Source organism: Stylophora pistillata, chromosome 5 (assembly GCF_964205215.1).
Source record: "Stylophora pistillata chromosome 5, jaStyPist1.2, whole genome shotgun sequence".
In the NCBI taxonomy this organism is placed as follows: domain Eukaryota; kingdom Metazoa; phylum Cnidaria; class Anthozoa; order Scleractinia; family Pocilloporidae; genus Stylophora; species Stylophora pistillata.
In genome coordinates, this window is record NC_142523.1 from 29,411,822 (window position 1) to 29,434,991 (window position 23,170).

The window sequence follows — 23,170 nt, forward strand, 5'->3', positions numbered from 1 at the left end:
TTATCCAACACGCCAAACTGTTATTTCAGTGCGGGCGAATTTCGCGGATTTTATTTGCGAGGAGTGCGTGACAGAAGTATGCGAAGCGGAACGGAATTGGCGCGTTGTTGTGTCGCTGTTTCTATTTTCTTCATTAATGAAGAAATTTTCTGGTCGTCAAACTGTTTTTCTTCGTTTGATTCATCTAATGAACCTGGGCCTATATTTGCCAGCCATTTTGACTCTTCTTCGTCGGAAATATGATTCAAATTGTCCGCCCCTTGCTTACTTTTTTTTTTCATAACTACAATTTAATTCTTCGCACACGCGATGCGAGAAAACCTGTTTAACCGGTACTACAAGAGACGAGTACAAATACCGCGTGATATTTGTACTCGTCTATGGCGTTATTTGTACTAGTCTTGGTGTAGTTGGATAATAAAGTCTCTTAACCGGACGGATGTACAGCGATTCTTTATTTGGTGAATGAAAAACCTCATCGCTTATTTCGCTTTGTTCTTTCCTCCGATGTAAATTGGAACGTTTCGATAGCAAGGAAACGGTCTGGAGTCTTTATTCTTCGTGCCAGCCCATCACGATCTAAAACGGCAGTGCAAAGATGATGAGATCAACAATAGTATTTAACAGCCTTACTGTGTTGCTCAAGGCACTGAAATAAGTCTCACTGGTAAGTACATTATGTGAGAGTGTAATTTAGTTGTTTCCGTAAAGGGCCAGGACTTGCTAATTATGGAATTTAAACTAAACATCTACCTGTCTTCGGACAACAACAAGAGCTACATGTCTTTGCTCTTGAGATTGATCACGAACGACGATCGTTAAGTTTCTTGCCAATAAGCAAGTTAGGTATGTTTTGAAGATGGGAAGATTTTCGATTGTATGTTGTCTAAGGTAAAACCGTAGGAAGAAATTGACACAGACAACTCGGCAGTCGATTAAGATCTTCTCTGCTTCATCGTTTTCCAGACACGTTTCCCCTTAATTTTGTAACCCTATATACTTTCAGCTGGCTCTACATTTTACTATAAGTAAAATGCTGAATGTTGTCGCTGAAGATAATCGGTGAACTGAATACTAAACTGTTCGTTCAAAAATTTTCCTTTCGGTGAAAGGCTCAGTTTAGTGCTTTTTTCATTTTTTACTTCATAAATTGTTACAATGCCGTTCGGTAAAGGGACTATAATCAGAACCTTCTAGAAGAGGACATTCGAATATGGTTGAACTCTGTTCAAGAACTTACTGACTCCTATTACTTGAAATATCACACCAAACACGAGAGCAGGCGGTAAATCATTCAACGTTTAGTATTCCCCTAATGTTGCCCTTTATCTGCTTTGTATTAATAGAACCGCTTCGAGAATTTCTTGAAATATTACCTAAGGGACCGGGGAAGAACTGATGTGCTTTGCTCTACCACTTTTTCGTTTTTTGACTGACCTCCTCCAACTTCCCCCATTCCGATGAAATAGTTCTATTTACACGTAACGGATCAGCGCATTTGCTGTTAAAAGACGCGTGTCGTGGGATTATTATTTCAAGGCTAAGGTCACAATAGGTAACACACTGGTTTTACTTTCGTGTTCCTGTTTACAAGTTGAAGGCTGGTTGCGGATGAGCAATTTTAAGTTTCTTGTCTTGTCTGGTTGGAATTTTGACGCCTAAACGAAATTCGAATGACATTAGATTTTATTAGACATTTAAGAATAAACACTAGCGAGAAAAACACACAACGTTTCGATGACTCCATGTCATCATTCTCAAGTGAGAAGAGAATAAAAATGAATAGTTAATTTATACCGTACGAAGGTGGCAAACGTAAAAAGTTTAAAATATTTAAAATATTTAAATAAATAATTGCGCGTGTTAAGTTCATAAGTGTAAACTATTAAATAAATAGTTTCGCGCGTATGGAATCCGATTGTTTGTTCAAAGAGGGCTTCATCTTCTTTATGAAAAGCATTTCATGAACTAAACAGTCCAGTTTCCCGGTGCACTTTTTAAGTACGTTGAAATGCTTGGCTTTACCTCCTCCAACGTCCGCCATTCCGATGAAATAGTTCTATTTACACGTAACGGATCAGCGCATTTGCTGTTAAAAGACGCGTGTCGTGGGATTATTATTTCAAGGCTAAGGTCACAATAGGTAACACACTAGTTTCACTTTCGTGTTCCTGTTTACAAGTTGAAGGCTGGTTGCGGATGAGCAATTTTAAGTTTCTTTTCTTGTCTGGTTGGAATTTTGACGCCTAAAAGAAATTCAGAACCGATTTTAGTAGTTGTTTCAGACAACAGATATTTACATTCTCTAAAGAGGCTTACATGTGGAGTCTTATCCTTGTTGCTGCTCTGAAAGGACTTTGATCAACACATTCTCGAACAGAATTTAGATTTGCTCTATATTTTGACTCAACCCCCATTAAGTAGCTCTGCCTATAAACTCAACGGATCAGCGCAGAAATCGCAAGTCTGACGTTTGTGGCTTTAAAGATGCCATAAAAAATGATGCAATGTCTAGAGATTATTTCTGAAGGTCACAGTATGTAACTAATCAGTTTCACTTTCATGTTCTTGTTTATTAGCTTCTAAACAGCTACCCCTCCCCTCCCCTCCAAAATCCCGATTCCTTCTAGAGTTTTCTTAACTCTGGAAAGTAGGGGTCTGTACAAAGGCTACTGTTTATCAACTGGACGGAATTATGACGATTCTTTTTTTGCTGAATGAAAACCCTCATCTAGTATAAAAAGACTTTAGTTCTTTAGGGTCGTTAAATACAGTCAATTTAGTCAGTTTTATCGCTTAGGCCCAGTTCAAACGTCGAATTTCTCATGTGCCGAACTTAACTCCTATTTCAGTCAACTAAAATAGTTAAATACGGCATTTGATTCAAACGTCGTCCAATTTGATTCAAGTCGTTCAAAGGCAAGATACGCCAACTCAGTATAAGTGAGCTCTTGGATGATGGCTGCACGCGCTGTAGCCTCTGCTCCTCTTGAATTTTATCTATTTTTTTTACAAATCCCGTAACTAGTTAACTATAGATTTTCTCTTAGTTTTAATATCTATACTATTGTAAATAGCTCCAAGTCTTTTTTCTTTTTTAGTGTCCCCAAATTAGTAAGGGATTTTTCCCTTGGTAGACGGCTCTCGACACTTTTAATAAAGTTTTACTACTACTATTGCTACTACGTCGAATTTAACTCAGTCGAATTCAACTCTGTTCGCTGTCGATATTCCCAGGCGCACTACTTATTTGCAAGACGAAGACGTCTATTGAGTGTTTGCTTAATTGCTTCACTGATGCTCTTGTTTTGCTGTTTGTTTTGCTTCTTTATCTTGGCTTTTCGTCATGATACTTTGACATGATTCACATTCCATCATTTCACTGAAACACGACCCACAATATGCCACAGAGTTTCCTACTTTCCACCCAGGAGTGCCCTCTTCGTTTTCAAAAACCGAACACCTCATGCAAAAGTAATTACCGCACGTCAAACAACTGTATTTTGTCTTTTCAAAGCAAGAACTACAAATTCCTATGTCTCCCACCATTTCTTTGTGCTGTGTTGGCTTTTTCGCGCATGGTATTCATAGAATTCCTGGCTATTTGTGGGTAATAAATGAATTATAATAATTTCCTGTAATTTCCATAAAATCCTCTACAATACAAAATGTTAACAGCGTAAAAAAAAGATCCAAAATAACTCACGTTCAGCTCACATCTACTCCTTTTTTTTTTCCCTGTAATTCATGCATTAAGTTCGGCACATGTGAGCACAGGGAGCCCAGACAAGCGACGAGTCTTTGTTTATTCGAAATATAAAGGAATGTATGGGAGAATATTGAAGAGTCTTATTATCGTAAACTTATATCATAAAATGTCTGAGTTAAAGCTCAAAATAAATGTCAACCTACCTCACTTGCTGTGTATTGTCGTTTCTGTGGCTCTAAATGGCGAGGTTAAGCGATTTGGTGGGTTTTGCGTCGACTATTACTATACGTTATAAGAAGGTGACAAGGGTGGAACGCTCATACGTTATAAGAAGGAGACAAATTCCTGGATTCGCTCCTGAAGATTACTTTTTTCAGTTGCACCTATGGTTAGTAAAAACTACAACTCCTTTCGAACGAGTTTAAAATTAGTTCAAACTAGGCCAGGTAACTTTCCATCCTTAGATGGATGCGACATTCGCTTTAAAAGATTTTAGGACTGTTTGGAGGAGAAGAAAGATCGGCCAGCTCGGGCAACAACGTGAAGTTTCACCACGCTTTCTTGTCCCATCCTTGAAATATTGTTTTATGAAAATGTTAGTGATGCTATTTCAGGGATACGCCTCACGATTTTATGACAACATTTGGTGACCGTATCAACTTATCGAATGAACTCGAATGGCTTTTTGGAAAATAATTTATATACAAGCTTGTATAGACTAGTAAAATCTATAGTTTCCTTGCCACTAATAATCAAAGTCCTGTTCCCGTTTTGATTTCAAATTTTGCAACTACTTACGATCCGCCTCAACTGTAATCCTTAACTGATCACAAGCGTATTTGTTTCAAGTCTCATCAAGTTAACGAAGAAAACTGCAGCAAAAAATATTTCAACCATACGTGACTCGCTCGGGCTTTTAGTGCAGGTTCCCTCGCGACACTGTTCATATTTTTCATTCGCACTGACATCAGGCCAGTCTAATCAGCGGTTATCGGGTCAGTTTTGCGCTTTGTTATTATCCATGTATGCAGACTACGAAAAGAACGTTCATATTGTCCTTGCGTCGATTTTCTTTCTTTCTTATTCTCTTTCTGATTGCCTTGCGCACGCATTTTTTGTTTCAGTGTTTCTATTTGTGTCTGTCGGACAAACCACTGGCATCGATTTCATGTGAATCACATTTGGAGGTAACTATCACTTAATGATAATGATTATAACAAATTTATTATTTTACTTATATAGCGCATTACCGTGCAGTGTATAATATTCTTTAGGAATGGTATAGAAGCAAATAATACATAGGGAATTGTAATTTAATGTGAACAGGGAGGGAGTGGGGGTTGGGTAAGCTCAATCTTACCTCCCCCCCATCTCTCTTCTTTTACGCTAAGTAAGGTTATCGTACCCAAATTAAAGAAGAATATTCCAGACTTTTGTAGAGCGAAAGAACTTCGAAAAATAATTAAGGTTAACGTGTCGAGGCACATCCTAGTGTCGTTTTACTGCGGACAGATAATGGACAAAGAGTCAAACCAAAGCAAATTCAATAGTTGTCAGTAAAACAATTGATATTAAACTTGCAGAGTGCAGCTATTTAGGGAGGTAGATAATGTGTTTTGCCTGAAGGCCAAAGAAGTTTTCGCTTTCGAGTCCGTAGAGTGTTTTGTTGACTACAGAAGGCCGCCTATATTCCATATCGCAGATGATAAAGCACCACCAAAACGTTTCCAAAACTTGGCAGCAGCAAGTATCTTAATTTCATTTGCATGCAAGTTATGAGTAGCAGATATAACTCTTTTCAAACGAAAACTACTTCCTAGAATTGCTATATTGGAAGAGAAGGAGCTTCATGAGACCGTAACAAGATCAAATTTAACCGTGATTTCTTCCATCTTCCTTAACACAAATTCCCCTAAATCAATGAAAATGTTATTGATGTTATTTTGATATGCTTTGTAATTTTCTAATCTAATGGTCTGAGTTTATCAACCCAATGAAAAAACTCCTATGTTTGGTTGTGCACCGAATACCGATCTCCAATACTTCAAAGCAGGTTGCTTGTCATTTCAAATTGATTTCTTAGCTCAAGCCAGGTCTATTTTCGGTTTAAGTCATCCTTTCATTCAAGTTGACTATTTTTCAACGATCAAAGTTTGTTTGGGTGAGGGCAAAGAAACGTAACCAAGAAAATATAAACTATTTTCTCTTAACTGACGTAACCCCAAAACCTGTCTTTCTTACTTCAGCAAAACAAAAGCTGTTCAAATGGCCCATTGATATGGCGTCATAATTACTCGATCATCGCTTTATAAGTATTAAGCGGCCTTCCAATTAAATCTCTCGAAGTCTCTTGTCCCTGTCTGGCTTAGAGACATGATCAATCTGCATTGCGACGAAGCCAGGTTAGCTTTCGCATGCGAGTTCCTCGAGTGTTTTGTTGACTACAGAAAGCAGCGTATATTCGTTATCGCTGATAAAGTATTATTACCTCACGATAAGCTTTTAGAGCTTCGACAACGTGAAGCAAACTTTAATTCACTTACCTGAAAGTTATGCGTAGCAGATACAACTCGTTTCAAAGGAAAAAGAAACAAGCGAACATTGTAGAATACTTATCTTGATACGAAACACGCTGCAGGAGAAGGAGCGTAATACAGTAAACTATTTTAGCAAAAAGATGAAATTGCACTGTGACTTCTGCTATCGTCGCTTTAAGTTAGAAAAGAGATGTTTGTGACCTTACGTTCTTTTGATACTCTAACTGATATGATCCATTGTCAAATATGCTGACCGTATCAAGGGAACGAAAGACGGAACTGTTTAGTTAATTTGAAAGCAATTATGAAAAACGGAAGGGTCAAAAAGCAGCGGATTACAGCTGCCTTAACTTCATTAAAGCTCCAGAAATTTTGCTGGGAGAATCATCCATTGTTTTAAGGACTAGAGGTGGAAGAGATAAGAGGACCTCAGGAGATAAAATTTTATTTAGTGCCACAGCATACCAGCACTAGTGCCACAGTATACCAGCACTGTAGTGCCATAGTATACCAGCACTGTAGTGCCACAGTATACCAGCGCTGCGGTGCCACAGTATACCAGCACTGCGGTGCCACAGGAGACAAGCACTGCGGTACCACGGTAGAACAGCACTGCAGTGCCACAGTATACCAGCACTGTAGTGCCACAGTATTCCAGCACTGCGGTGCCACAGTAGACAAGCACTGCGATACCACGGTAGAACAGCACTGCAGTGCCACAGTATACCAGCACTGTAGTGTTAGTTCCAGAACTCAGTGAGATAAACCAGCTGCGAAAAAACTGCCAAAACCTTCTAAGCCTTTGAGATCTAATGTCCGTGAGATGAAGAAGAAACGAAATAATTAGCGAACTAATAATAGACATGAAACAGTTTCTCAGTTCTGATTGGTTAAGATGAATGCAGTTTTCAGTTAATTCGGTGCAGAAGAGAGTTAATTCAGTGCAAAGCAAGAAACAAACAAGACATTCTGACTGGTCAGAATGATTGGTCAATGTCAATGTCAAGGTCAATGTGAAGGTCAATGTCACTTGCAGGGTTTGAATAAATTATTTTTGCACGTGATGCGCGCGCTCTTCTGCGTAGTTATGAGAAGCTACTTCATATTTTTTCATGTATATGATTAATAGATAATCACATGTTTTTCTCGTGCAATTTGGAATAAATAAGCACTTGTAAATTTTTTCAAAGACCACAAATTGCACTCGCCCTACGGGCTCATGCAATTTTGTTAGTCTTTGAAAAAATTTACTCGTGCTTATTTATTCCAAATTGCACTCGAAATCATGTGATTACCAATACAAAACAAGTGCTTTTCGTGAAGTGTCTTCTTAAATTTGTTCCAAACGTCAATATTGCATAAAAGAACGCCTATTATGTCAAATGTCTTTCTTGGCTCAGGCTGGAAAGAGTTCTGTTTCTCTGCCAATTTTTAACACAGACCCCGTTTAGTCATTTTCACCTATCTTTCATAACAGATGACTTGCCGCGAAAGTAAGCCTTGACTGATAACAGTTACATAAGCTGTGAACATAAAGTAAATATATTTACAAATTCTTGCAAACGGAATCTCAAGAAACAGAAACCCAGAGCAAATCTGTAGCAGCACTAGATGCAGAAGGCTTCCTTCCGCTGTTAGGAGCCGTCTAGGTCGTCGAACAGCATGAGAATTTCTAATATTTATTTACTAATCACATCAAAGTCGTTCAAATCTCTGTGTTACTTTGCGGTAAGAAGTGATGGACCAGAAATCATATCAAAATATTCTTAATACTTCTCAAACAAAAGAAAAATAGATTACATGTTGCCATGTATCTGTTCAATAATAGATGACAAAAGTGTCACGTGAGGCACAGCAGAGTGTGTCACTGATGTTCTTACTATTTTGACGTCTTCTGGGATTTATTACTAAACAGACCCACGGCATCATAGATGATCTATTATTCAATTTATTATTACTTATATAGCGCAAAATACATGTGGATATGATCTAATGCGCTAGAATTCTGATTGTTTTATATGATAAATGCGTCTGTCCTCCAATCGATCATAGGTAAGAACCAATAACAATGCCAGCGTTATTTAGCTTATGATACATAAAACACCGGATATGCTGCTGTGCGCAGCTTTGAATGCATGTGATTCTTAACTATTCAACCTTTGATTGCAGACAGTTTAAGTATTCCAAAGGTTTCTCAAACTTCCAGAACGGCATGTATTATCTAAGTTACTGATTCAAGTGAGTTCCAGATAACTTTTTTCTCTGAATTTGCTTTTGTTATCGATCTATAGCTTCAAAGTGATAATTTCCATTCGTGGAGAAACCTCCGTTCACGAGTTGATGTAAATTAAAGTTAACCGTCACGTGTGATGTGTATCATTTTATACAGTACGCTGCGAATTTATTTCGGCTCAGGTTGGCAAAGTTCTCAAGTATTTATCTAAGAGTGATGGCTGGTTTTCACTTTACGCTATCATACTTGAATGAAGTGAGAAGCGATTCTTTATTGATCACTAGAAAGTAAGCTGAGAGAATGGAATTCAATGTTAAGAGACCTTATTAAGTAAGATTATCATAACTAATTACCTTGGACGCAAAAAAGATAAACTGAGAAGACGGAAAAAAATTCGTATAGCTAAAAAATTATTGACTTTGACCATCAGTTCTCAGATGAATTTTGTTCCCTGGCCAAATGACTCAAAAATCAGGTGACTTTTATCGAGCCATGATTCGTATTTAAGCTCAAATGTGCCTCGCAAAAATAACTATGCTGGGAACAAAAGAGAAATGAAATAAACAAAAACATTAAATGACAGGAGAGCGAGAAAACTTAGACAGTATTCCTGATGGTTTAAACTTTTTCTTTATTATAGGAAAACTCATTACCTGACGAGAGATTCGTACGATATCAGTTTTTGCAGGAAAGTTAACGCGGAATTGACGAGTTAGGTGATGGATTTTCCTTAAGTCGCATATTTCAACAAAAATTGTTAAAATCAGAGTTAACTTCGTTTGCTTCTTCGGATGAGAAAAAAAAATAAAGGCTGATAGTTTCTAAAGAAACTGTTTGGGGCTGCGTCGGTGGTGGTAACGAAATAATTTGAATATATCAACAAAGTTGAAATGGTAAATTGGCCACCGTTACGATTTATAAAAGCTGACGTTTCGAGCGTTAGCCCATCGCTCCGACGAAGGGCTAACGCTCGAAACGTCAGCTTTTATAATCGTAGCGGTGGCCAATTTACCATTTCAACTTTGTTGATATATTCAAATTAAATTGAGAAAAAAGATTATGTGAAGTTGTTAAAAAGTAGCCTTGATTCTTTGCTGCTCAATTTTCCTTCATATCCATAGTCCTGGCGTCAATTTAGCTCCACCCTGTGAATAAAGGAAATAGACTTCCTTGTCTCTGACCTACCCCTTTCCTAAAAAAAACATGTCTAAGCACGTATCGCTAGATCTTGACACATACACTATTTACAAAGACAACCCTGATGCTTATTAACAAAACTTTGGTTTTGCGCAGGTTCAAACAAGAAATGGCCGCTGCATTTGAATACACGGAAGAGCAGCTAAATTACTTCAGGATTTGTTACGTTGTCACTGATATTATAACAGAGGGTCTGCGAACAATCTTTAAACAAGAATGGGACAGTCGCCACAAGACAAGACTAGGAGAATGGAAAGATCAACCTAAAAATGGACTGGACTTTTGGAATGGGGAGTCCCTAAAGAACAGAAGCAAAAACGTACGGCTGTTATCAACCATGAAAAATGGCGATAGAGCTGAATGGGATTGTACCATGCTCTTTTACGCTATTCTTTTTTCAGATTGTATCCACGGTCTCAATTCAGTGGTTCGATCGAACATAGATCAACTAAGAAAAGTTCGGAATGAAATCGCACATGACGGAGCAGGCCAACTCTCTGACGGAGATTTCAATATTGTTATATCGCGGGTGAAAACTGCATTCGTCGCCCTCGGTCTTCCCACATTAGAAATCAGTGAAGTCCAAAATCAAACAACCTTCCCCACAGAGGAGTTAAGTGAAGTTTTAAGGGAGGTTAACGACCTGAGACAGGAACTTAAAGAAAAAGAAGAACAGAGGCTTGCCTTGCAAGAACAGTTACACACAGATGTCTCTCCATTTTGCATTCTCCCTCCTAAACCAACACACGATATCGCTACTCGAGAATCTGAAGTTGATGAAATAATGCGAAACCTGCAAACATTAAAACGCACCGATGATGGGATGAGCATACTGTATTTGTCAGGAAATCCGGGAAGTGGCAAATCGCAGCTGGTCCGTTTAGCAGCCAAGCGATTCTACGATGAAGTCAAAGAAACACCTTCCGCAGCTTCATTTGTCATGACGTTAAATGCTGAAAGCCCAGAAACAATTTTGAATTCGTATGTCGTTTTTGCTCAACATTGCAAATGTCCTGGATATGAAATAACAAACACTTACGGCTCGAAGGATTTGAACACAGACGAGAAGATTTCATATCTCAAGACCCTAATAAGTGCAAAAATTAAGCATTACACCTCATGGCTGGTGGTAGTTGATAATGGGAACTCCCTTTCAAGCGGTCATTTGCCTGATGCAGGAAACGAGGTGTGGGCAAGGGGCCAGATGCTAATAACAACGCAGGGCACTGCGTCTATGCCGTTAACAAGCTCTTCCGTACAAAACATTTCCGTCAGCGCAGGAATGCAACCTAACGACGCATGCTATTTGCTGCGCATTCTTTCTGATATCCCAATTAATGACATAGAGAAAGAAGTTGCTAAGGTATTAGACTACCAGCCACTTGCCCTAGCGGCTGCAGCCACGTATGTGCGACAGGTTCGTCAGAGTAAGGTATCCTCGAAGTTTGGCTGGAGCGACTACCTGAAGAAATTGGAAGAGGGGAAACGAAGTGCTACTGAAACCATTCTTGCTGAGATCAATCTAAGCTATCCAAACTCCATGACCAAAGTAATAACACTCGCTGTCGAAAAGGCGATGGCGGACGATATAATTTTCCATCACACCTTCAATTTTCTCTCTGTGTGTGCATTACAGCCGATCCTTCAAGAGGCTGTTATCGAGTTCATCAGAGCAGTAGATGAAGATTTTGAAGATGAAGATATGATAAGAATGAAAATGAATCAATGTTCATTATTGCTGATCGAGGAAAAAGAAGAAGTAGAAGAAGAAGTGAGTGGTGTCTATATTCGAGTTCATGGTGTTGTTCACGGTGTTATTAAATCTGCGATGAAAGATTGCACAAAGGATGAAGTTTACGAAGTGGTATATGGAGCTGTAATGGCATTCTCAAAGTTTGAAAAATTAGCTTCTATTAATGTGGGAACAAAAATAGCTCCCCATTTAAAGATGTTAAGCTTAAAACTCGAACATATGGTAATTAGAAGAGAAAAGCCAGAATTCTCCGAAAAAGCACTTAAGTATTTGAGTTCTTACCCTGGTGGCCTTTGCACCCTCGGTGACATGTGCCGTGACCACAGTGAGTTTGGAGCAGCGCTAGTCTATTATGAATTGTTGTTAAAAATGATTGAATCAAGTCACGAAGGTGGGGACCTGAAAAAAACAGCATGCTACCACAAGTTGGGTAATATACACAGTGACCTGTGCGAAACAGATCAAGCAAAAGACTACTATAAGCGTGCACTGGAGATTCATCTGAAACAGCAAGGACCTAATCATGTTCATGTTGCATCCTCTTACAACAATCTGGGTAATTTACACAGTGACCTGGGCGAAACAGATCAAGCAAAAGACTGCTATAAGCGTGCACTGGAGATTCATCTGGAAAAGCAAGGACCTAATCATGTTCATGTTGCAGACTCTTACGACAATCTGGGTAATTTACACAGTGACCTGGGCGAAACAGATCAAGCAAAAGACTACTATAAGCGTGCACTGGAGATTCGTCTGAAGAAGCTGGGACCTGATCATGTTGATGTTGCGGCCTCTTACAACAATCTGGGTAATTTATACAGTGACCTGGGCGAAACACCTGAAGCAAAAGACTACTATAAGCGTGCACTGGAGATTCAACTGAAACAGCAAGGACCTAATCATGTTCATGTTGCAGACTGTTACGACAATCTGGGTAACTTACACAGTGACCTGTGCGAAACAGATCAAGCAAAAGACTACTATAAGCGTGCACTGGAGATTCGTCTCAAGAAGCTGGGACCTGATCATGTTGATTTTGCAGTCTCTTACAACAGTCTGGGTAGTTTACACAGTGATCTGGGTCAAAGAGATCAAGCAAAAGACTACTATAAGCGTGCACTGGAGATTCGTCTCAAGAAGCTGGGACCTGATCATGTTGATGTTGCAGGCTCTTACAACAATCTGGGTAATTTACACAGTGACCTGGGCGAAACAGATCAAGCAATAGACTACCATAAGCGTGCACTGGAGATTCGTCTGAAGAAGCAGGGACCTGATCATGTTGATGTTGCAGCCTCTTACTACGATCTGGGTATTTTACACAGTGACCTGGGCGAAACAGATCAAGCAAAAGACTACTATAAGCGTGCACTGGAGATTCGTCTGAAGAAGCTGGGACCTGATCATGTTGATGTTGCAGCCTCTTACAAGAATCTGGGTAATTTACAGAGTGACCTGGGCGAAACAGATCAAGCAAAAGACTACTATAAGCGTGCAGTGGAGATTCTTCTGATGAGGCTGGGACCTGATCATGTTACGGTTGCAGACTCTTCCAACAATCTGGGTAGTTTACACAGTGATCTGGACGAAACACATCAAGCAAAAGATTACCATAAGCGTGCACTGGAGACTCGTCTGAAGAAGCTGGGACCTGATCATATTAATGTTGCAGCCTCTTACAACAGTCTGGGTAGTTTACACAAAGCGCTGGGCGAAACAGATCAAGCAAAAGACTACCATAAGCGTGCACTGGAGATTTGTCTGAAGAGGCTGGGACCTGATCATATTCATGTTGCAGACTCTTACAACAATCTGGGTCGTTTACACAAAGCGCTGGGCGAAACAGATCAAGCAAAAGACTACCTTAAGCGTGCACTGGAGATTCGTCTGAAAAAGCTGGGACCTGATCATGTTAGGGTTGCAGCCTCTTACAACAGTCTGGGTAGTTTACACAATGCGCTGGGCGAAAAAGATCAAGCAAAAGACTACCTTAAGCGTGCACTGGAGATTCTTCTGAAGAAGCTGGGACCTGATCATGTTAGGGTTGCAGCCTCTTACAACAATCTGGGTAGTTTACACGATGCGCTGGGCGAAAGAGATCAAGCAAAAGACTACCATAATCGTGCACTGGAGATTCGTCTCAAGAAGCTGGGACCTGATCATGTTAGGGTTGCAGCCTCTTACAACAATCTGGGTAGTTTACATAGAGCGCTGGGTGAAACAGATCAAGCAAAAGACTACTATAAGCGTGCACTGGAGATTCGTCTGAAGAAGCTGGGACCTGATCATGTTGATGTTGCAGCCTCTTACAACAATCTGGGTAATTTACACAGTGACCTGGGCGAAACAGATCAAGCCAAAGACTACCATAAGCGTGCACTGGAGATTTGTCTGAAGAAGCTGGGACCTGATCATGTTGATGTTGCAGCCTCTTACTACAATCTGGGTAATTTACACCGTGGCCTGGGCGAAACAGATCAAGCCAAAGACTACCATAAGCGTGCACTGGAGATTCTTCTGAAGAAGCTGGGACCTTATCATGTTGATGTTGTAGCCTCTTACAACAATCTGGGTATTTTAGCCATAGCGCTGGGCGAAAGAGATGAAGCAAAAGACTACTTTAAGCGTGCACTGGAGATTCGTCTCAAGAAGCTGGGACCTGATCATGTTGATGTTGCAGGCTCTTACAACAATCTGGGTAATTTACACAGTGACCTGGGCGAAACAGATCAAGCCAAAGACTACTATAAGCGTGCACTGGATATTCGTCTGAAGAAGCTGGGACCTTATCATATTGATGTTGTAGCCTCTTACAACAATCTGGGTATTTTAGCCATAGCGCTGGGCGAAAGAGATGAAGCAAAAGACTACTATAAGCGTGCACTGGAGATTTGTCTCAAGAAGCTGGGACCTGATCATGTTGATGTTGCAGGCTCTTACAACAATCTGGGTAATTTACACAGTGACCTGGGCGAAACAGATCAAGCAAAAGACTACCATAAGCGTGCACTGGAGATTCGTCTGAAGAAGCTGGGACCTGATCATGTTGATGTTGCAGGCTCTTACAACAATCTGGGTATTTTACACAAAGCGCTGGGCGAAACAGATCAAGCAAAAGACTACTATAAGCGTGCACTGGAGATTCGTCTGAAGAAGCTGGGACCTGATCATGTTGATGTTGCAGCCTCTTACTACAATCTGGGCAATTTGCACAGTGATCTGGACGAACTGCAAGAGGCCAGGCATTGTCTTGATCGTGCACTGGTAATTTTTATTTCGAAATACGGTCAAGATCATGATAGGGTACGAGAGGTCAGGAGGAACTTATCTCGGCTACAACAGAAAGGGAGATGCGTCGTGGATTAAGGGTTAAGCTGCTTTGAAAAGAAGAAAAGATGGACGTGTAGATAGTCTAGAAACTGTGCTAATTTATAAACGGTGAAGGCCTTTAATTCTCTTTAGACGTTGCTGTCCCTTTTGCTGGAGAAGTTTCGCCAGAATCTAGACCGTTATGATATTTTCGTTATATTTGATATTATTTGAGCTTCTTTTATCCTGATCTGCAAACTCTGTGATCGGACACTGTTTAAAGACGTTTCCTTGCTTGCAGTCCCACGGTCCAGGACAAAATCGTTTATGAGTCGCCATTTAGTGCTGCTTCTTCTGAGTTATGACTTTTGATTGATTGGCTTGTGTACATGTCACTCTCTTCTTATCAGCAACGTATATTTATAAAGTAAAAGATAGCCTGGTGGTTTTGTTATGTTTTATATTTGATGGAACTTAAACCAAGAACAGGCTCCTCCTGTAAGAATGAGTATAATTGACAAGGTTTCCAAATGAATAGCTCAGGACTTAAAAGCACTGTAGATCTCAGTCTGAGAAGTTTAAAGGTATTGTAATAGATTAAGAGACTCCTTGTGATATTACCTTAGAATTTGAAATTTCGTTGAAGTGGAGACTTAAACGCTTTATCTATTATTTTTTTATTCATTCTTAGATGAAAGTCGCGCGTTAACTACAGAGTGTACGAGGTGCTTCGTTTAATCGGGATGATTAGGTCTAGTAATGGTTGATTTCGACTCGGTGCATCTCAGTTCACCAATCTTTAGAATAGTGACGGACTATATATACATTAGCCTTTTGTGAGAGCTTACATAAGTTTGTTTGCGGTCAAATGTGATATCGTAAGAGATGATATTTAATTCAAATACGCAGACATGTTTTTGCATCAAATAGATCCTTGTGTGGTTATTATCTTTCGATTTTACTTTTGAAGCATGTAGTGGCCCCTCCCCTCCCAAAGTATTCCAGCTCGTTATCTTCTTTATTATTATACTGGGTGAAACCCGAAGAGAGTACCAAACTTTAGAGGGGGCTTCAGTTGTGTATCCCTGGCGCTTGTTTTATTTTTCTTCCTCCTCCGTAGAGCCAAAAATCTTTATGTACAGCTTTGGTTTAGATCCGTTGGTGAGGTTGCCGTGTACGTCGTTCCCTCCGGTTTGATGACTCTGTTTGTGACGTAGACAAGTCACATGGACGTATGTGTTTTCTGAAGCTTTCGATTACAATGTTCTTCTTTACCTTTTTCATTTTCAATTGTGAACATTTGTGGAAAAAGGAGAAACTCACAGCTTTGAAAATGTCTTTTCGTCGCGGAAAGTAAAATGGATAGAGCAAAGACGCACAACACACACAAAGAATAAAGCATATTTTATCATGAATTTGCAACTCTACATCACACTTATAGGTCGTGGCAGTACAGACCCTGCAGCGTTCGGTCCATCCAAACCCAATGAGGGCCAATATGCCCCAAAACAGTTTGAGCAAGTGAGGTTAATAATAAATGATTTATTAGAGGGCAGTCTGACCAAAATTCGCCGATTTTCGAGAACAAAAATACACGGTGTTCAGGCGGATTGCAATTTGAAAAAAAATTGATCCTTTATTTAAGGAAAACCGACGGTAAAAGTTTAAAACAAACATGGAGGAAAAGCCAGTAGAAAAAAGCACATGGTAACTCACTGAACGGCGCATGCGTGCACGCGATTACATAATAGTACGTCAGAACACACGGTCTACGACCGTTTCCGGGAAAACGGTCCGTATGGCAATTTCCCAACCGAGTAAAAACTAATCAAAGCGCTCGGATTTACCTCAAGTCTACTTGGCCGTATGGAACTATCAAAGTGACCCTATGGGGGACCCATAGATATATTCTGCAGAATGCAATTGTTTATTTCATGCGGTCAAGTCTAAGGTTAAAAATTAAACGTGATATTTAATTCTTATACCCCCTTAACGATGAGTAAGTTCTTAAGAGGGAATAGTCGGTAGTTCAAATTTTGCTAATTGTTTATCCCACCTACATGTCCGGCACAAAATTAGCCGTCATCCCTACAACAATAGCTTCACCATCATTGGTAAGGTACATGCCATCGGTGCCATGAGGCAGCTTTCATGAAGCAGAATACAAATTAACATTTGAATCAGTGTCTGAATGATTAAGATATCGTGTTTCGATGAATTGTTGTGCAAACTTTGGTAAAAAGCAGAAACGTTTTTCAAAGCACTTTGAATGGATAATTAATGGCTACCGTTTCGAGACAAGGCCTACCTAAATTTAAACTGATAAGAACGTCTTGGGCAGAGATTCGATGGCCCGAAAATGTAGGCAGCGTAAATCATAGATCACGAATTATGAATAACCCAAGAGGAACATAAATGGTTTAAATGGAGGCTTGTTTTAAACAATAACAAGGCGACACCACAACATCGGGAGCTGCATTCCCTACACTTTGCGAAAAGTCATGAGCTACTTAATTAAACGTGCACCTGCTATTTTATACAGAGAAGATGCAGCAGACGGAGCCTTTTGTGTTAATTGTCCTCTAAGAAGACTAGAGTGTCTAACCCTTTGCAGATGTCATAGCAAAAGTAGCGCATGCTCCTGAGTTATATCAAGACCCTGAGTGTTAGTCTGCCCTGGGGCTTGAACCAGACCTCTAACCTTAGACCTCAGAGCTAAATTCGCCCAGGAGCCATCAAACTCGCCAAATTGAGAAGCACTCTATTTTTTTTACTAGGTATGAACAGACTATCCTGCAATCGTCCTGCTCGTGATTTTGATAATTTACAGGGTCGCATACTAAGAAATGTTATGTCTACAACAATGAGTAGTGGTAATATGATAGTTTTGTTGTCTTTATTTAAAAATGATGTGGTGTTCCAAAGATTTTGCGACGATTGTAGATTGCGGGTGCATGAGGCTAAAATTCAAGGAGGTAACAATGTACTAGAAGGAACAAGAATGGCGATCATGACGAATGATTTAAATTAACATACCTTCCGAGGCAAGTAATGTAGCGGCCGAGTTCTGATTTTGGACGCTTGCGGCCAATTTTCTTATTTTGGAACCTGGTGTATGATTGCTTTTTCCTTTTTTTTTTAATTTTGGCGGTAGTGTCTGATTTTTGACAAAGGGGCCGATTTTTCGATTTTGGACAGCAAATGATCAGTTATCCAAACAAGTCAATTATCCTAGACTCCAAGCGCGCCTCCAACTAGACCAGCGGTGGCGAAGAAGAAATGAGAAGAAAACTCACTTGTGATTTCAATGGTGAAGTTACAAGTGACATTGTTTCCTGATTGGTCCATTGCATGACACAGAATAACAGGATTCCTTTATTGAACGATTGAGGAGGTTGGTGGATTTGCTGATCATGAGTTGTCCGTAGCAACCGGTTTCGTGCAGGTAACCGACGATAAAAATCTTTTTCGTTCAGCATAAGATGACATGGGGTTTTTTGGACATGTGACACCAAACGTGAGAGGAACAAGATCTGGAATGGAAAAGAGTTCGTTAGTTTCAAGCGAAAGAACAAACATAAATCAAGCTGACATATCACCTGATGTCAACTCTAACCTGACCTTCGTACAGAGTTTTAGTATTTTTCACAATAGAAATGACGCATGGAACACTCATCGATTTCCCAATCATTAAGCTCGCAATTAATTTATTTTTATCAGCACTTGCACAAAATATCTCCTTGGCTCGTTATCAAAATGGCAGAACCTATTATCAGTCGGGTCGAATACTGGCTTGGTTAACGGGAACATACAAAAGACTTTCAAATCTTTCCCGAAATAATTTTTAACTGGAAAATAACAGTTTCCCATAAAATAATGAACAATTAAAACTTATGATCACACGAACACAATAACATACGCGAAAACGTTTATCGGAGGCAAAAAGCTCAATATAGTATGAAGGTGGCAAGTTATGAGTAAACAAGTTGTGTACACAAAACTTATTGAAAAGGACTGCTGGACACAAAAATAAAACTGCGGACATAACACAAAGTTCGTACTGATATGGAAACCAGAAGAGAACTTAAGTTCTAAAAAACATGGTTAGGTAGTCATTTAAAGCCCTCTCTATTCAATTATTTCTTAGAGGGAATTTTCTGTGTAATAATAATGGTATAGGATAAGATATGGACTGGACTGGACTTTTTTTTGCACGAATTTTTGGACGATTTTTTTGAACGATTTTTTGGACCATTTCATAAGGGGGGCGGCACACCTTTAGTACTCAGGGAGGAGTGGGTGCAGTCGAAAAGTACTGAGGGAGGGGTTGGGAAGAGTTTTGTTACTCAGGGAGAGGTGGTAGGTGGTTGTAATTGTAAACACTACTGGTTAATGGAGTTTTTACTCGATCGTACAGGTTATTTTAATCGGTTTTTCGACTGCCTTCAATCAAAATGTTTGCGCTGGGCCGCGGTGTTTCTTTAATTTTTAGTAATGCGAAAATGCCACGTATACACTAGACGTAAATTTTTATTGAAAATATCGCGTTTACGATCTTCCACTGTAGAGTTACTAGTCTGGCGTAGGTTATGCGTGTGCCTTTCGAGTGGACTTGTGCACCATCAGTTTTCCTTTGGGTATATAGTGTGTAATTACCAGATTTATCTATCTTCTTTTTGTCATTGAAGTTATCAGACGAGATAACGAAATTCCCGGTCCTTGGCCCTTGACTAGAATTCACAAGCACTGTCGTAATTTTTACGTTTGTACGTTTACTATATGAAATCATTTTTGGTACAATCGAGTGTCTCGAGTGCATTTAGCGGGTTTTGATTGTTTTTAAATAGGCACGCGGAAGAAAATTTAGTGGTGAACCATAAAGACAATAGAGTGTTTATGTCTCGGAACTGGCATAGGGTAAAATATGGACTAGACTGGACTATTTTTTGGACGATTTTTTGGACTACTTTGGACGAGTTTTTGGACTATTTTTTGGACTATTTTTTGGACAATTTTATAAGGGAGGAGGCACACCTTTAGTACTCAGGATGGGGTGGGTGCTGTCGAAAAGTACTGAGGGAGGGGTGGGGGAAGAGTGTTATTACTTAGGGAGGGGGGGTAAGTGGTTGTAATTATAAACACTACTGGTTAATGGAACTTTTACTCGATCATAATAATTATTGATTGTTTTTAAACTGGCGCGGGGAAGAAAATCTAGTGGTGAACAATAAAGAAAATAGTGTTTATGTCTCGGCACTATCGGTCTGATAGTTGCCCCTTGGAAATCTGATGTTCTTAAAACTAGCATATTTGCCCGAGAAGCTTCGCTTCTCGGGCAAATATTTCTTTTAAGAACATCAAATTTCTGCGGGGCAACTAACAGCTGATAGTTCCTCGACAGAAACGCTCTATTGTTTAACTAGGTATTTCGGTGTTGTGTGAAATTCTGTGATCTCGTCTGATAAGATCACTGACAAAAGGAAGATAGATAAATTCACTACTAACATACTGTATACACAAAGGAAAACGTAAAGCAACTGACAGTGCACACACAAGTCGACTCAAAAGGCACACGGATAACTCAACAGTGAAGGATCGTAAACGAAGTATTTTAAATATAAATTAAAGTCCAGTGTTTACGTGGCAGTTTCGCTTCCGCATAACGGAAATTCCGATATCTGGTCTGATAAAATGAATGACAGAAGGAAGAGAGATAAATCTGGTAATTACACACCGTATACACGTTTTTCGAGGTGTGCGTTCTCGAGGCGTGCGGTCTGCGGTCTGCGGTCTGCGGTCTGCGGTCTGCGGTCTGCGGTCTGCGGTCTGCGGTCTGCGGTCTGCGGTCTGCGGTCTGCGGTCTGCGATTCGAGGTCTGAGAGAATATTGCTTTGTACGATTGTACCAAAAATGATTTCATACAGTAAACGCACAAACATTAAAATTGCGATAGCGCTTGTGAATTCTATATTTACGGCTAAAGTCAAGGGCCAAGGAATGGAAATTCTGTGATCTCGTCCGATAAGATTAATGACAAAAGATAGATGGATAAATCTGGTAATTCCACAAAGGAAAACTGACGGTGTGCAAGTCGGCAAAAGGCACACGCATAACCTATGCCAGATAACTCAACAGTGGAGGATCGATAGTAAAAGCGATATTTTCAATAAGAATTAAAGTCCAGTGTTTACGTGGCATTTTCGCTTTCGCATGGCTAAAAATTTAAAGAAACGCCGCGGCAAAGCGCAAATGTTGATGTAGGAGAAGTCAGTCGAAAAACCGATTAAAATAATTATTACGATCGAGTTAAAGCTCCATTAACCAGTAGTGTTTACAATTACAACCACCTATCTCCCCTCTTAGAGTAATGACAGTCTTCCCCCACCCTCCCTCAGTACTTGTCGACTGCACCCATCCCTCCCCGATTACTAAAGGTGTGCCTCATCCCTTATAAAATGGTCCAAAAAATGGTCCAAGAAATGGTCCAAAAAATAGTCCAAAAAATCGTCCAAAAAATAGTCTAGTCCAGTCCAAATTTTACCTTATGACGGTCACCAGTGTGTCGCCGTACCCGCGACCACAATGTGACAAAAATAATAAAGATTTTGTTACTCTTACATAGCAAACGACGAAGGGAGACGTGATTATTTAGAGAACGCTGAACATGCTGCACTAACGACACTTTTTTTCGTTTCTTCTTCGTGCCCGAAAAGCAAAGGTCGAAAATATTGTAAATGCATAAATTGAAAGAAGATCAAAGCGGTCTACAAAAAACATTGTAGCAAAGACAGTTTTATCTCCGAAAACGAGGAACTGGACGAGAAGTCGCTTGATGTTAGAAGAGTTTAAAAAAACAGTAATAATTAAAAATAATTAGAGATATTATGGAAAAAATCACTCAAAAAGGTTTTTGCGACATCATGTCGCCGTTATCACATGCTTACTGCAATGGGCAGTTTGCAGTCAGCTATCGCTGCCATGAAGGTTAAATGAGGGAGTTATAGACAGATCTATGGCTGACGCAAGGAGAAATTTCTGATACGGTGCAGACTACTTGAGTGAAGATTACGGGCGCTGGGATTTCAACTGGAAACGTTCAGTTCATTGGATTCTTTCGTTTGCTCAGAGGAGAAAATTTGTGAAAGATTTGATACCAGTGCCTCTCAGATATTTAACAAATGCTAAACACCACAGCGTACACTATTGAGTTATGGATGCACACGGGAGGTTGCTAAGCACGAAAGAAGCGTAAGAGTAGCTCGAGGCGATAGCCAAGAGCGACTCTAGCTTTTTGAGTGCTCAGCAAACCTCCCAAGTGCATCCATAACTCAATAGTGTACGCTGTGGTGTTTACCATTTGTTTTATAACATAACATTAATACATTGTAGCTAAAGAGTTCCCTTTTATTTAACAAATCTTACGTGACCAGAAAAAACAGGCGCGCGCGGAAAAATAGTCCTTGCATTTGCTAACGTCAGCAGCGTACACCCATGGGCAAATGGGGGACGCTAAATTGACCAATCAGAGCGCGCGCCTTACTTTGGTTAGGTTATAATAAAAAATGAGCTTGTCGCCATGTTGATGAAAGTGAATGGATAGAAAAGTAGCGACAGATTACTTGGTTCTAACTTAGTGTTTGATGTTTTGCACCTGACCTTTGACAAATGTTGAATGCATTCCAGTAATTTTGAATCGGAGCACTTTCAGATCGAGTGTTGAGAAACCAAATCAAGGAATTTAAAACAGCAAATCAGAAGAAAGGAAAGTTCCCAAGAGCCAATGAGAACTAAAAGTGAAATTACGACATTCAATTGAAATTGCTCTAAAGGACAAATACAATGATCTTATCCTTGACTTTTTCACCGTTATTGAGCTCCTGGACAAAACTACCCCGCTCTCATCTCTGTCTCAGTTGAGACTTCCATCACCTCGATAGCGCGAAACTAAAAGGTAGCCAATGTATCTTTCACGTTAGTTCACCTCCTGAAAAGCAGCCCCCGCTTCTTTACATGGGACATTTCAGCCAACGGAATTCTCCATGAAACACACTAAAATGTTACATACCCCATTTGTAAGGTTAACCCTTGAAGTATGCGATCATTTCCATGCTAAACATCTTAACACTAAGAAGGATCTAAACAGTCACTGAATCTTTTTAATTTTTTTTTGTTTTAGCTTCAAGGCATTTACATGCGAGTTGAAAGAAATTTTCTATTCTAATCATTATTTCAATACGTATCTTAGAGAAAGCCCGATTTTGATCCACTTTTTCCGTCACACAACGGTACAAAATCAATGTTGCGTGACAGAAAAAAAGCGTGACAAGAGGACTACGATTGCGCTCCCTGCTGCCAAAAAAGCTGCTCAATACCGTTTTAAATATTTTATATACAATAACGGATTAATCAATTATAACAAATACGTTGATATC

The 23,170-nt window shown here is 39.7% G+C and overlaps 2 protein-coding genes across 2 annotated transcripts in view; one reads left to right on the top strand and one right to left on the bottom strand.

Moving 5' to 3' along the window:
• Positions 1-23,170, bottom strand: part of LOC148731310 (hemicentin-1-like) — a 311,654-nt gene that overhangs the window by 229,679 nt on the left and 58,805 nt on the right. The gene's annotated exons all lie outside the window — the stretch shown is intronic.
• On the top strand, positions 9,444-15,688 carry LOC148731325 (uncharacterized). Its single transcript, XM_088761510.1, has one exon. It carries the CDS (start codon positions 9,741-9,743, stop codon positions 14,793-14,795), a length of 5,055 nt encoding a protein of 1,684 aa, XP_088617636.1. The 5' UTR covers positions 9,444-9,740; the 3' UTR covers positions 14,796-15,688.

Bases quoted from the DNA above. Each gene is read 5' to 3' on its own strand.
- LOC148731325 (XM_088761510.1), top strand. From the start codon at position 9,741: ATGCTTATTAACAAAACTTTGGTTTTGCGCAGGTTCAAACAAGAAATG.